Source organism: Psittacula echo, assembly GCF_963264785.1.
Source record: "Psittacula echo genome assembly, chromosome: 6".
In the NCBI taxonomy this organism is placed as follows: domain Eukaryota; kingdom Metazoa; phylum Chordata; class Aves; order Psittaciformes; family Psittacidae; genus Psittacula; species Psittacula echo.
In genome coordinates, this window is record NC_137743.1 from 75,069,569 (window position 1) to 75,085,298 (window position 15,730).

A 15,730-nucleotide genomic window follows, 5' to 3' on the forward strand; every position below is an offset into this window, starting at 1 on the left:
GGAAGTGGCTAATGCTTTTGAGAAAATAAAATGGTCCATAGCTCAATTTATGTAGTAAAAAGGGGTTTGAATAATAAGTGGGCTCACATACTTCACCAAGTTGTCACCAGACACAGAAATAACAAGAAATTTGTTCACTGTCTTGGCTTATTTAATTTAAAGGACTGTTCAATGAGAAAAACCAAGTCCATGTACATACCTCAGCAAGATACCAACCTAAAATTTTAGATTTCAGTTTATATTTGCCTTTATGTTCACAGGGGACTATTTGCCTAAATCTTTAGAAGGATTATTCATCTATGAAGAAGAAGGTGCTGGGGTTCCAGGTTCTAACAGGAAAGGAAATGATGCTATAGTTGTCGAACAATGGACAGTCATTGAGGTAAGCTGGTGATTATTTAGCAATACTATTTCCTACTTACATTTTTCTTTGGTGTTTTTTTTTCCTTAGAATGCTTGTACTAGTGATTGATGAACATTCACGGTGGTTTCTTGAAGCCACCTGCATAAGCCAAAATGTTGAATCATAAAAATCAAGTCAGGCCTGTGGCCATTGATCAGTGTGCATAAAAAATATGCTGCAGGTGTTGTGGCCTGATACTTGCAAGCATTCATAACCAGCAGATTCGGTCACCAGAGAAAATGTTTGGTTTGTTGGATTTTTTTATATATTTGTTTCAGACCAATGTAGACATAATTCAGCAAATGCAGTCCAGCTGACAATTTGCTCAAGTAATCTTAAATGAAAAGGGGAAGAAAATACCCAAACCTAGAAACAGCACAAGAAAAAATTGATTGCCAATTACTAGAGTATGCTTTTCACGTGTATATTCTCTAGTAAAATTTTACTGCTAAGTACAAAAGACTTCGTGTTTCCTAATAAATTTACGTGTACTACTGTAGTATGGTACAGCAATAAAATCATCTAATGTTTTTTATTACTCTAATATTATAAGATTTTTTGGCATTAATGAGATCTGAAAGTAATCATTGTTGAAGGATATGAAGGGCTTACTTTTCAAATATTCAATGGTAAATACACTTACCAATGTGACAAGAAATAACATAAACTTAAGACCTTTCAAATTAAAAAAGGAAAATAGGGGAAAAAAATACCCCCAAAAACCCCCAAACAAACCACTATCCACCAAAACTTATATAGCTAGTATATACTTCATACATATGAAGTATCTAACTATATGAGATGCTTATTATTCAGATGTGAAGTAAAAACCTAAATACATCGAGACATCTTTTATGGTGTTAAAAAAGCTTTAGGCATTAATTTAGCAACATGACAAGCTTTAACAAGTGGGATGTGCTTTGAGTGTCTTGCTGAATCAGGGCTCATACCCTAAAGTTAGTGTGTTCTGTCTGATTTCCTAGTCTTCCATAGTCTTAAACTTCTGAAATGGTTTTCGGTTTGAAATAGTGAATCTACAGCAAACAGCAGAGTTTAGTGCCCTCTCAAAGGGTTATGTCATTATAAATTAGGAGAGTCATTGTAATTTGTGTAGAAATGCAAATAAAACCTGTACAGAGTCACTTTACTGCTTTTTATAATTATTAATGTAGGGGTGTGAAATTAAAACAGATTATGGACCTTTACTGCACACGCTGGCTGAGTTTGGATGGCTCCTGACCTGTGTCCTGCCTACACCTATCGTACGACATGACAGGTACCCAAACAATCTATTACAGCATTTTGGTGTGTACATCCCAGAATTATCAAATGATTACTTGGGTATTTAAATGTAAAAAGAATTAAAAATGCTAATAATGCTAACTGCATATAAAACTTGAGATGTAAGGAGCATTATGGTGGAATCCTTTTTATGATACTGGTTTAGGACTGCTGGCTTAAGTGAGTTTCAAATGAAGCTGATAGTCCTGAGTTTAAATACATTGTTTATATCTAAACATGAAAAATTTTATTTAGGAAACTTTTCAGCACATAGCCAGTCCCCAGCAAGGGGGTTACTCATATGCTTCAAGTTTAAACAAGTGTTGAAATGTTTCACTAATTTAGGACCTTAGTGAATGACTGGTTTAGACTGTGTAAAAAGTCATGTTGTCACAGGACAGTCATGTTGTACTTATTGCAAATTAGGGAGGAGAATGTGCTAATCCAGCAAGTTACTGGGCTGTTACTCTTCTTTGATGTAGACAATCTGTTTTGATTCAAATATAGTACCAAACTACTGGCTTTCAGCTCTTTTACTGTAATATTTATTTAAATGACTGAGGGGCTTTATAAGCAGCAGAAGAGATCAATAGAAAACTTGGATTCTCTATAAGGTTCTGGGGCGGGGGTGTTGTGTTTGTTTTGGGGGGGGGTTTTAACAGCAACAAAAAATTACTGTGCTTTTCTTTATGGTATCAAGCTAAAAACTGTCAAATGAAATGCTGGATTAAGCATACACCTCTTCATTTTCTCTCCTTTTTCCTTTCTTTTTTTTTCCTTCTTTTTAATTCCCCTCCCATTAGATTAGGATTGCCAAGGTTTGAAAACAAGCAAATGTACTGAGGCGTGGCTTAGGGCTCATTAAGGACAACAGAAAGAGTGGGTAACTTGAGTAATCTTTGGATCCAGACCTCACTGTATTAAATCAAGACAGCATGAAAAAGGATATGAATGAAAGGTTCTAAGAGAGCTGCTCCAAAAAAGTGGAGTTTTGTTCAAGTGATTTGGCATAATTAAATCAGCTCACCCATGTGAGAAAGAGGTTTTTCTGGTCAGGCAGAAGGTGTTGGGGTTTCTTGGGGGCTGTGTTTTTAACAGTTTAACCAACTGATTAAATGCAAAGACAGAAGAAGCTGTGGTAAAACAATACGGCATGTTCTGCTAGTATGTTTTTAAGGGTCTTTGTTTTATTTTTTTCTGTAATGTATTAAATTCTGAACTTTTAAAGCTTCTGCTCCAGAAAGAAGCAGTTTCCAGAACATGAAAAAATGGTTATCCTTTAATTCAGTTCTTCATACAAAATTTCATCGCCTAAATGTTTCAGCTTTGAACATGGTGACTTAAGGGTATGTGAAACATTGAACCTGGTTTTCAGAAACAGTTGAAATTTTTGGCCAGACCTTAGAGCTTGAGAGCCTTTAGGATCTGGATCTACTTCTCGAAGGATGTGAGTGGAGAATGGGAGAGAAATATTTTTAGTAGTCATGGTGTGCTTGTAGGTCATAGGATGAGACAGAGGTTTCAACATCAAACCAGTTCTGTCCTGCAAACAGTTTAACTGTGCCCATCCCTCTAGGGTTTGGACAGCAGGGTCAAGATTGTCCTGGGCAGCTGCTGGTCGGTTACTCTGTGAGCATCAGTCTGTGCTTGCAGCAGGCAAAATTCTAGATGATCTTTAAAGTCCCATCCAACCCAAAGCATTCTGGGATTATACGACTGTACAGAACAGTGCTATTCAGCTTTCTTTAAAAAAAAACCCATGAACAAGAACTCCTAATTAGGGATTAAGAATTCTTTAGAATAAAGAATGTATCCATCCTGATAGGCTAAGTAGTGATTGATAAATACTATTTTGAGGCATTGATGTTGGTTATTTATAGAGGAGAAGAAATTCCTGGATGGTTACTGTGTGTCTGATATGAAAGATGCCATTACTGTGGTGGTGGATTATCCTAGGAATGCAAGTTGAATGTCTCAATAAAGAAGGATACTTTATACTACCGAACAGCTGGTCTTTTCTGAGACTTGGAACTCTGACCTCAAAACCCAGCCTGAATATTAGTGGGCTTCAGAAACACTGGAAAAAACCAAAATGAGCGTCATTTTGGGATGATCTGGGAAATTCATATTTTCATATTTATTTAAAAATAAAATTGTACGAAGTACATAAATAAAATTCTTATCCAAGAATAAAATGTTAGCAGGGCAGCCTGCTCCCCGGTTTTAGTCACCATATTATTTTGCTCTATTCTCTGTCTTCCTCTTCTAATTCATTGCAAAACTATTCCACATCTGCGATCTGTTTCTAGCTATTATGTCCACTGCTTATCTGGAAATAAAGAGTGTGACCGTCAGGCTAACACAAGTCCTGGGGTGAGACGGTGTTGTCATGCACTGTTGTGCTGCTGCTTTGGTTTTCACATGGTTAGGATGTGAAACAGTTTAGAAACCACCAGCTGTCACGTCTGTTCCTGTGTGGTTTTGTTGTTTGAAGTTTTTCTATTTTACAGATGTTCCTCTCCATAAAATAAAATGTCCCATTGTGTTGTGCATGTGACAGCTGAGTGTCATGGATCACTGGCCTGTTTCAGGCAGGAGCAGCAGTCTGTAGGCCTACTTAGTCCTTTAGCTCCTACCTCAGAGGCTAAGGCATGCTGGATGCAGGAAACTTATTCTCGAGAAATGTGATCTTTGCTGTTACAAACAGAGCAATGGTAAATGTCATATTTCTGAAACCTGCCGAGTTGCTGTTTAGTGCAATGCTGTGTGAAAGATAAGCGCCATGGGGCTTTGGGGGTTTGGTGGGTTTTTTTGGGTCAGCAAGCTGTGAAACTCACAGAAGTTCCCATCTTCTGTCAGTGTTTCTCTTTTTGCAGGAATATGAGAAAACAGAGCATGATTAAACAAAAAAGTACATATGATGGAGCATTTGTTGTATCTATCCATATCTTGGGAATTATATTGTGTCAGCAGTCAGTAAAGGATTTTTGACCTAAAAAAGCGGAAGAGAATCCAAGACAGATCCACAATAATATTAGTGACCTGAAGAGCTTCCTGCATTATATACAGCTCTTACTAGTTAACAGTCTTCAAATAATAGTTTGACAGTAATTATGCCAAGTTCAGAAGTTGTGTATCAAGCATAAAATTAATAGTCCTCTTAAGAGTTAAATCTAATGAGTGGGGAAGAATATGTTAGAAGATACCCCTCTGGTAACTTAGTACTGCTGCAGTTACTAATATGATATTATCATGAGTTTATAGAATTTCATACATGTTTGTGTTCTAAAATTAGAGTTATTTCTAAGGTGTTTTAAATTTTTCATTTAATGGATCCCTTAAGCCAGGAGACTGTCCCAAGCTGGTGTCTCTCTCGTAACTGAAAGTCTAGATGCTGTGCAGTTCCAAAGGGTATTATTTTGGGAAATTCAAAACACCTGAATGGGTTAAAAGAATTCATCATCTTCCTCCTTTTGTTCATTTTTCAGAAAACATAGTTTAACCTTAGAATGAAGTGCTTTGTATGTGAAATGTTTGTGCATTATAAAAATAACTAAAAAATCAGAGCCATTGGCAGGACTACTCGGCTTCCAGCTTGATGATTGTTTTGGAGGACTTATTTAATAAATACGTGTAAAAGGACAAATATATTGCCAGTGCAGTGTAAGCAGACAAGCAAATTGCTGGTGTTTTAACAAAGGAGTTTCTGTTGCTCTTCATCCCTCTTAAAAGAAGAGACAGGAAAAGGCTTCAGCCGGCTTACTCTGCAGTGACCTTTATTTCCCTTCACTGATTACTGTAGTCCCTGAAAAGAGGCAGTGAGACTGTCGTTGAGTGCTGGAAAGCAGGCAGGCAAACACAGTGCAAAACACTGACTCTGTGGTTATTAATTTATTACAACAAACTTGAATGCAAGTTCTCAAAATGCCCTGACTGATGAGGCAAAGAGGGAATGTGGAAATGCAAGGGAGGCTATGGAGTGGCTTGCTCTAAGGGCTTTTTCTCATTTAAATTCAGTTGAAATCCCACTGTCATTGAGTTCTTTGTGAATTAAGCTCATAGCTGCTTTGTCGTGTGTGGCATTTTAATAAGGTCAGACTTAGAAAATTGTTAATTTACTTATTGTCCACTCACCATCGTGTCTCTTTGTTCTAGTAGAATTTGTACAAGCTGTAGCTTAAAGTTTGGGGATTTTTTTCTTGTCTCTGAAGGAATGCAGACACTGTTACAGAATAAGCTGTAGGCTCTTCCCCATGCCAGGGACTGCCTTCAGCCTTCTTGTTTAGAAGAGAGATTTCCCTATTGATATTATCAAAACAGACATAACTGGGCAGGGAGAGATGCCTAGCCAACTGGAATGAGGTTGCAGGATTGCTGATCTCTTTGTCATGACATAAAATTGTAACACATTTCCTTCTAATGAATGCAAACAGCAGGGTAGGAGCTCTCAGAGCAGGAAACTGAGGAGTTCATTCTTTTGCCTCCTTGTTTTCCCGACAAGCTGGAGTTTAAGATAGTTCTCTATTCTTATCCAAGGAAGATGTGCAAACATACGCCATGACCTGATTTCACAATCTTCCTTTCAGTCCGGCTGAGAGACTAAACACAGTCACAAAACCATCGCCACTGAGTATCGATCAGATGCAGCTGAGTGTGCTGGGCATAGTGCTGGTTTGTGTACTTTGAGAGTGTACTTCCAGAAACTGTGCTGGGGCAGGCTGTTCACAAGCTCTTCCTGATGTCATAGGAACAGTTTTAATCCCTTATTTTTCTTGGAGTAAGTCCCTAATCGTAATTATAAATTAATTCGATCAGTCCTAGCCCGACATGAAACCTGAACCAGTTATCTCAACTTTGTGTGTGGTACTTAAGATTGTGACATACTCATACTAAAGTACAAGCTTACATTATTTTAGTAGTTCATTCCATCAGGGTATGCATAATTATACTGTTTCGGATTGATAGACTAGATAGAATCATAGATCCTTCAAATGAACTCACTACATGTCTCTTTTGTGTTTCTATTTTGCTGCTTTTCTTTATCATGCTCTTAAATCTGTAGTCACTCTTCTGCTGAAGTATTTCAGTGACTTTCCTTCATATGCCTTAAGATCTCATTGAATACTGCAGAAGTACAAGTTGGGGGGAGAAGAATCTGTCAAAATGTAGTATCTTGTATTTAGAAGAACAGAGGAATTCTTTAAACGCTCCCATCCTAGAGCTCTGGTCTTGAAATTATTGCACTCTTGCAGTGCCACAGAGTCAGCCTTCACAGCACGTAAGCAATCAATGTGCTGACCTGAATTTCTGAGGGAAAAATGATGAAAATGAATACATTAAAGCTTGGAAAGAATTTATCGTAAGTACTAAAAGAGTGCAACAGTCGTGAAACATCCTGTCAGTAACATCTGTTTGGTTTGAGGAACAAATTTGTCCTTTCACATTTATTTTATCTAAAAGCATTTATTTGGGGGTAGAAAATAAGATGTCCATGTTACAACTGGAAAACACCTTCTACTTAGCAGTAAAGAATGTTACTTCCGAAGTTTCGTACCATAAAGTATTGAGAGATTTGTTGAAGCTGTGGATCTATTGAGATGGGGCCTATTTGTTGTGGTGTCAGTAGGTAGCAATATGTTGCTGTATATGTGACAGTGAAGATTAGGTTTACTGCAGACGTAAAGGTGCCGGCTTTGATTTAAAAGTAGGAGCTCTGGTACTTAAACTTTCAAGATCAAACATGTTAAATAACTAATCATAGCAATACAGATTTTTAATTCTGTATCTGTTTCCATGTCTAACACCTTAACCCAGCTCTATCCTTCTTATGCTTTATTTTTTTAAGTGATTATTGAAGTGTTCAGGAATTAATAAAGCAGCTAATGCTGGGTAGTCTGTCCCCTTCTCACCATGGACTTAAGTCCAACTTAACAGCTGACTCTGAAAGATGTGAACATGTTACAGTGACTATTACTGCCTTTACAATACTGAAATTATTTTCTTTAAATTTTAGTGAAGGAAATCTGGCCACAAAGCAAGTCATTTTTCTTCAGAGACCTGTTATGTGGAATTCTGCTGTCCAGACACCAGAGGTGAGTAACATCTTTATGGTATTAATGTAAAAAAGTGAGTCATTCACTTAAAGGTTAGATGCAGAAACAAACTAGGCTTCAAAATTAAGGGAAAAAGGTGGCAGAAGAGTTTCCCTTGAAACGAGGTCAAGATTGCAGAGGCCTTTTGCAGCTTAACTTGTGTATTATTTTTTCCTTAGCCATATAGCTCTTAAATTAACCCACAGAGAAAAGCATGAGCATGCTAAAAACCTGTTTTGTGCAAAGAAGCTACTGTGTCTCAGGTGGATAAGGTTGGCTATGCTGTAATTATTTCTTTTAGAAGTCTTCAGGAACTCTTAAATGTTCTGATTGAAATCTGTTTCACATGAAAAGAAAACATTTTCTTTTGACCTCCAAAACATCTACTTTCACACTTGTAGAAGAAAACAAGTGGCAAGCTGTGCAAAGGATACTGTAATCTGGAGGGTAACAGGATAAAGGGGTGTTAGCTGCTGTTGCATGAAAATGTGTGACAGAAGTAGAGGATTGAAGATTCCTGCAGCTGGACCTCAGCAACTCCTTGCCTCTTTTGAGTGAGGCTCCTGTTACAGTGGTTTATAAAAGTGCTTTGAGGATTGAGTAACTGGCACTTACTGTGTTCTACTCAGAGTCAAGGTCACAACAGTTGTTGCGCTTATATAGTGCTGTAGTAGATCCTGCTGTGGCCACAGAAGGATGAGCTACTGGTGAGCTGCTGTTTTTCAAGTCTTCCAACATCCTGTGGTGGATTTTAATTCTTGTTACTTCTGTTTTTTCAGTGGCCATTCAACCCTTCTCTAATCAGCATGTCTTAAGCAGCTATGAAAGTTAAGGACGCTCTCACTCATGTCAAGCACCACAGTAGAACTTTACAAGCCATCATTCATAGTATTGTACATTATTATAAGGAAGTCTCTTTTTCCTCCATCTGTATCAATAGTTTCATGGGTCTCTAAATTTCTTGCATTCATATTTGATCTTTTTCTGTCCTTTCTGCCTTCTGTCCAGTCTATTACCATAACTTCTGTTTCCCTCTGCTTAGTGTTTCTAAAATACACTCTAACTTCTCTTGTTCTTCTCCAGGCTTTTGCTTATCTCCAGCCTAACTTCCTTCTCAAGGTGTGCCCTAATAATTGTTACTTCCATACCTGGAAGAACTGCATTTAGCATGCACAATTAAAGTCCTGTTTTTCTCTCTACTGCCATCTCAGTTCCCAGCTAGTTCTTGGGCACTATCTATAATTTATTTCTTAATTCAAAAAACTTGAGCTTCTGGGGTTTTTTTCCACTTTAGCGTTCTGTGTAGTCTCCCTTGCCAATGTCCTAATCTCTTTCATTCAGACCCTCTTTTCTCCCAATTCCTCATATGTTTGTTCTTTACTTCAATTTCACCCTGTGTTCAAGTATCTTCAGCTTTCAAAGCTTCTGACCCCTGCTCTCATGCTTGACTTAGTCGTCTTTACATGCTTTCCTAATACATTCCTGAAAATATTTTTTGGAGTATAATTTTTATATCAGCATTGTAACTATATAAAAATCTAAATGTGTCAGTCATTATGAAATAGTCATCCTTTTCCTGATACTTCCCTACTTTTTTTAATACACTGTATAATAAGGGCATGGACTCCTAATACGAACACTCTTGCCTTGGTAAGGCATATTATTTCTAACTATAAGCATCTCTTAAAAGGCAGCATAGCTGTATGACACAAGTTAGAATGGTTAAGACTGGATTCTGCCCAGAGATGCAATACAAACCAGCTCTGTGAAAGCATTCAGTCTGAGCAACTGATGAATCTTTGAGATGTGGTTTAAATTAAAAATAAGAAGCATTATGCTCACAGTTAAAATTCTGTCACCCAGTTGTGTAGCTTTGGTTTATACAAATAAAATGGTGTGGTTTGTAGTTACAGTTTTACTTTGTTGTAATGAAAAGCCTTTGACTTAAGCATTAACATACTGAAAGTAAACAAGAAATAGCTGATTTGTAGCCATTTACATCAGGATTACTGTGTTTAAAGACTGAACAAACTTAGTTTCTAAATGTGCTCTTTAAGTACCAGTGATTATTTTACTTTTCCACCAGGAAATTTCAGTGTGCCAAGGTTATTTTAGCATGGGATAAATAGGCTGAAGCTAAAATGTTCAGCAGAGTAACATTTTCCTTCTGTTTTTCCAGTTGTGTTGGTTTTCCCCTGAATTTTCATCTTTTTACATCATTGCTTTTTTACCAAAATGTCTGAATTTGCAAACAATTTAAATTCAAAGATTTGTATGGATTTTAATACCTGACTAGTGTAGGATGTTGTGCTAGCTCTGCAGTGAGTAGATGGATTTCAGGTGCAAAACAGCTACTGAAATCTGAAAGCATTAACTTTTGCTCTCGAAACTTCAATATCCTTATTGCAGATGTCCCTGGACATGGATGGACACAGCTGTATGACTTTATCAAACCCTTGCAAATGTTTCAGTAAAAACATTTAATTATTGTGATGTACTGGACATTGTTGGTTTTTCAATCGTTGGATCGAAGTTAGCTTCAGTAAGAATTGAGGGGAAAACCCCTATTACTTGGTCTCTTATTCCCACAGGGTCTCTTTTCTGAGGAGGGTATATTTTATGTCCTCACAGCTCATCTCTCTGCCTTGTATATTGATGGGATAGTGCCTTATGACCTGGCTTCTGATTTATGTCGTGGTTTAAAGGCTTCTTGGATTAGGAGCTGTACTGCCTCAGTGGGCTCTTTGTTTATCACAGACCATTTGCTTTTCTACAAGAATAGTTCAGAGGAGGAGATCCAAGACAGAAACGCACATTGCTTGAGGTTATTTTTTTTTTCTTTTCTCTTTTTTTTTTCCTTTATTTCCCTTCAGCAGAATTCTCCATCCTCTTACTGTGGCATCCAGGCAAAGCTTATTTCCTTCTGTTTCTCCTGAGGCAATGCTATTTCCCCTTAGTGTAATTTCCCAATGTCTCCTGTAACAGCTTCCCTAAATACATTTCCTTTAGCCACAAGGACCATTGTTTTTACTGTTTCAAAAGGGTTTCAGTAAAAAAAAGTAGCAATGTATAGAAGAGGGGCACAGAACTTGCCAGAGCACAGCAAAAACATTTGTGGGCTGGTTTTCTTTTTAAAGGGTTTGTATTTGTGCATATTCCCCTGTGAGAGCGCTTGTGTCCTGCATGCTGAGGCTGGATTCCTTCTCAGCTAGATGTAACTCCTCCTCTGGACAGGGCTGTGTGCCCTGGCAAAGCACCTCCTGGTTTAGTAGTGCTTGTGCTGACAGCAAGGCTCCAGGCAGATGGCCAGGGCACTTCTGCCTTGCTGACCATGCTCTTCTGCTGTGACTCAAGGCACTGACATTGCCTCTGGAGATGCTGCATCGTCACTGATCTGAGTGCCACGGGTAGCTCCTGGTGCTAAAATGAAATAAACCTTTTATTTGTATGTGATGCCTCAGAGGACCCTTAGCGCAGTCTGATAGATCTGTTGTTTGCATAATTCACAACCTGCTTACTTTGACTTTGGCAGCCATCACTTCCAAGAAGCATGTCAGGAGATCCCTGTACTAATGTCAAGCTGTATTTATACCAAGTTCTTCACAGAATCATATCATGGTTTGAGTTGGAAGGGACTTTAAAGATTTTTTTTTTCTCCAGAGTTCATAGTTGGAAACAGTGTTAAATGCTGCCTTATGTTAAAATGCCTCTAAGTGAGCTAACATTAAACATCCTCTTGTATTTCAGAAGAAATCCTTAAGACAAGTTACTGGGGAGGAAAGAGGCAAAGTCTCTAGCAGAAGTGTTGGATTAGATACAGCTACTTCTCACCCTGTAGAAACTGGACAACCACCCGATGAGTTTCACTTATCTCCTTCTAAGCAATGTTGGATCAAGGAGGGATCCTCCCAGTACGGAGGCTTTCCAGGGTTCGGTAGCAGTGATGGAGTGTTAAGGGAACTGGATGATGGACAATTTGACCAGGAAGATGGAGTCACTCAGGTCACGTGTATGTAATAACGTAAGTAACTGCATCAGATGGACATGTACATAATTCACACAAACATGTTTGATGTTTTCTTTGGTTTGTTTTTTTTAAGTCATACTACTTTAAATGCATTGGTATAACCTTTTCCCAGATTCATTTTGTATTTTGTCTGTTTCTTCATTGTGTTAATCCTACTGTAGTAATACTGCTACTGCAAAATAATTTGGTTTTCTGTCTCTCTTTAATAGAAGAATTACATGACTGGGTGCTCTGCTAACTTGTTAATGCTTTTGACAAGCAAGGAAGCAAATGCTGCAAAACAGTGACAGTTTGAACTGTGTGAGTGAGAAAGGAATGTGGATGTTTAGTGTTTTCCACAAGCTGGAAGAATGTTATGTTTTTAAAGGGTGTTGTAAATATTGGTGGGGAAAACGAACTGACTGTTATGTTTTAATGTAATTTTCACTTGACTTGTCTTGCATTAATGCAAAAGCCTAGAGAAATGTTGTCTTACACTAGAGTTTTAACAGTTTAAGCTATGTTTGTACAGAAAACCTCTGGAGGCTGTAGGCAAACACTTGCTCCTGTAGTATAATTTCACCTATGCAGGATTTTAATACATCTAAGCCAAAAGCTAACTGAGCATATAGCTTGTATAATGATGCGTCAGTAATCTACTCATGAGTGGAAATTCAGAACCACTCACCCCCTGAAAAATAACTTGCAGTCTATGAAAAAGCAGTTTGAGAAATGCACTAAGAAGCACTGACAACAAGGTGCATGATGATGCTGATAATACATAGGAGGAAGAAGTAGGCTGAACTTAGATTAGATCATAGACTATACACAAAGATGCTGCTGTATATATATAAAGTTTCTCAGCTAAATGTATCTCACGCTGTGTGAAGTGTGTTCAACTGCATCAAATAGCAGAAAGAATGTTCAAAGGATGAAGTCGCTGCGCTTCCATCCTCACTGTGGGGAGGAGCTGCATGCATGAAGGGAGGTCAACACTGGCAGGGCTCTGTGAGGAGGCATGAACAGGAAGTATTTTAATGCTGCTGTCTTGAAATTACATCCTACAGTGGAGAAGCTGAATAAAAATGCATCTCCAGGAGGTAAATGTGACTGTAACTAAAAATTGTACTTTTTTTCAGTCAGTTTTAGAAGCAAAAACTATAAATGCTTATCACAGTGAAGCCAATGCAAAATCATGTGGTGAAAATGAGAACTGGAAGAAGACTGAGCAGATGTATTCACAACACTACTCTCTGTGTGCAGCACAGCTCTCGCATTACTCAGGGATTCTGATACCTGTCCATGTGTGCTGTACTGCGAACACTGAGAGGAGTGTTGTGGATGCATTAACTGCAGCACCCTGCTCCAATGGGGTGACATCCACCAGCTGCTCTGGGAATCTCCCTGTCCCAGATGGTGGCATTAAACGCGGTGGGCAAATAGATGCAGTGACAGGATCACCACTGACTGACTCCAGACAAGCACCCCAGGAGATGGCCAGGATGGAGAGGAAGTCAGATCGGAATATTCCAAGTTAAAGCTTTGACAGTACGTCAAAGAAATTACCTTTTATAAAGCAGTATCCCTGCTCAAGGTGGCTGGGTAATGAATCCTAAAACTGAATTGCAACTATTTAAATGATACAATGTATAAAGTAATAAATTGAATGCAGTTAATCTTCCTACAGTATGTTCATTGGATAAAAGATTAATTGAATCTTTAACTGAGATCTTTTCATACCAGCTGTTGAGAATGCAAAAATTCAGATAAATTAGCATTTTTTAATTAATGGGATGCCCACAAGGGAGATTCTGGTTTGGAACAAGAGTAGAAATTGAGTATGCGCTGGATGTCCACAGGTATGCACTAGAAATCCCCGCTTTTATCCAAGAAGGCTTTTGTTCTTGAAATGACATAAAGCCATGTTCCTTTTCAGTAGCCCCCAGTTTTAACTGCGCTTTAGTCCTCACTCTTAAGTCTCACAGGTGTTGCCAGTGCTGCAAACCTCTGAATTTCTTTATGGTCTTTTTAATTCCATGCAAATGCACTGAATTCTCTCCTCTGAACCCACTCAGCAATTCCTATCGTTAAGGACAGCTGGGGTTTTTTAATGCCATTTGTCTCTCAGTATCTAAAGTTGCTGCTGCTGTAGAAACACAAATCTGGATTGTTTTCCTAGCTCTGTTGTCTTTCACTTCACAGGGCTACGTTTAGGCTCTGTATTGGAATAAAATAAAGGACAGTTCTTCATATAGAAGAAAATTCAACAAGAGCCAAAGTAGATAACTGTAGAGTGGCATGGAGAGGGTAGCACAGGAATAAATTCCTCAGCAGTCTTTTTTTTGATACAAGAACTCAAGGGAATCATGGGCATGGTAAGTAGCAGGTTTGAAACAAATCACAGTATCTCTTCAGCTGAGTGTAGAACTCCTGGCTGCAGCACACTGTGCATGAAACTGCATGGGTTTAAAAGGGGACTGAAAAATTCCTGACAGGGAAAACATTGCCCTGTTCTCTCTGAGCCACTGACTCAGGAACTGCTGGGACACTGGGAAAGCTGCTGTAGCTGAGTACATGCTCATCCTGCCCTCCGGATTACTGTAAGCACCAGTGCTTCATCCCTGGTGGGCATGTAGCTGAGAGCAGGGTCCTGCTGGCAAGGCTTGCTTTCACAATCAGGGAGTTTGTGCTGGGTGCGCTAAGCCTGCGTGAAGGTTATGCAAGGATTAGCTGACTTCATGCACCAGTTGAAGCGCACAGGATAAACCACCCATGTTCCTTGAGCATGGATGCTGAAACAGAAATAATTGAAAATGCTTCTAAAACAGATCACAGATTTTCCATTTAGTTCTTTGTAGTTCAAATTCTGAAGGCCAACTGTGTCTTAGCTGGAAGAGTGAAGAGGGCAGGGTGCATTTTGGGTGTAGGGTGTTATAACTAAAGCTGCTTGTTTTGTCACCTGGTCTTACAGCAACCAGAGCATTAAGGTGTGCCTTTATTAGTGTTGTGACCAGCACCAGCCATTAATTAAACAAAGGTTGTCAATCAGAAGAGCTGTCACAATAAGTCTGGCAAGGTGAGGTTTTTGTATGTTCCTATTTATAGAGAGATATGTTATGCACACACTGTTCAGTTTTCATTTTACCAGAATTTGTTTTACATGCTCATCTGTTTACTGAAAGAACTGCAAATCAAACTTAAAGCATGGTCGCATTCTCTGACAAAAAAACCAAGCAAGTACGCTTATTTATTCAGTAACAGGGCTTCAGTTAGGAGCCTGCGTGCCTGAAACGTAATGGAAAAGTCCCTTACCTGTTATGTGACAACAGCTATTAGAAGAACAGAGATAGAGGCAACTGTTCATGAACCCCTGCAAAAGTCTGTTTATGCTTTCTGATGCTTAAACTATTTGGAGAGGAAATACTTTTCTAGTGTTTACAAGCAGGAAGAAACCGTCCACTAATACTGTGCCCTGCTCCTGATTGTCAGAACAGTTTATTTATGTTCCTGGCCAGCTGCAATAAACTGCTGCTTAACTTCACTGTTTCTAGTCTGTAAAATAATGTTTTCTGTTTGTACTGTGAAGATCTGGTCTATAGTTCTGATGGGAAGCTTTCGCCATTAAAAGCACTTACTAAATCAGCTGCCAGTTTTTTCATTACGTTTGCCTCATGCTGACAAGATGCTGTGTTAGATCAATGTATGCCTTTTCTCAAGCTAGAGCTCCTTTTCTGCAGTTTTTACTATAGCTGCATGCAGCTCACAAAGCACAGCCATCTATTAAAAGCCGATCTGCCTTGTTCTTAATGTTAATCTTCTGAAGGTAGAATGTCCAGGTTGCTGCCTTGACAATTCCCTATGGCTGGATTCTGAGAACAGCATTAGCTAGGATTTAGACTTTCCAAAGCCAAATTCCTGCATCAGAATTTAGACAACTGGAATGAATAT

The 15,730-nt window shown here is 38.6% G+C and overlaps 1 protein-coding gene across 1 annotated transcript in view; it reads left to right on the plus strand.

Annotated features, from left to right (window-relative positions):
• The window catches only part of RFTN2 (raftlin family member 2), a gene marked incomplete at its 5' end in the record, with an annotated part of 28,261 nt that extends 16,380 nt beyond the window's left edge, over window positions 1-11,881 (plus strand). Inside the window, 4 exons of the mRNA XM_080621065.1 lie at window positions 261-382; window positions 1,576-1,679; window positions 7,698-7,776; window positions 11,524-11,881. Coding sequence (XP_080477191.1) covers window positions 261-382; window positions 1,576-1,679; window positions 7,698-7,776; window positions 11,524-11,793 — 575 coding nt within the window. The 3' untranslated portion in view covers window positions 11,794-11,881. The remainder of the gene's footprint in view (window positions 1-260; window positions 383-1,575; window positions 1,680-7,697; window positions 7,777-11,523) is intronic.
• Between the last annotated feature and the right edge of the window lie 3,849 nt (window positions 11,882-15,730).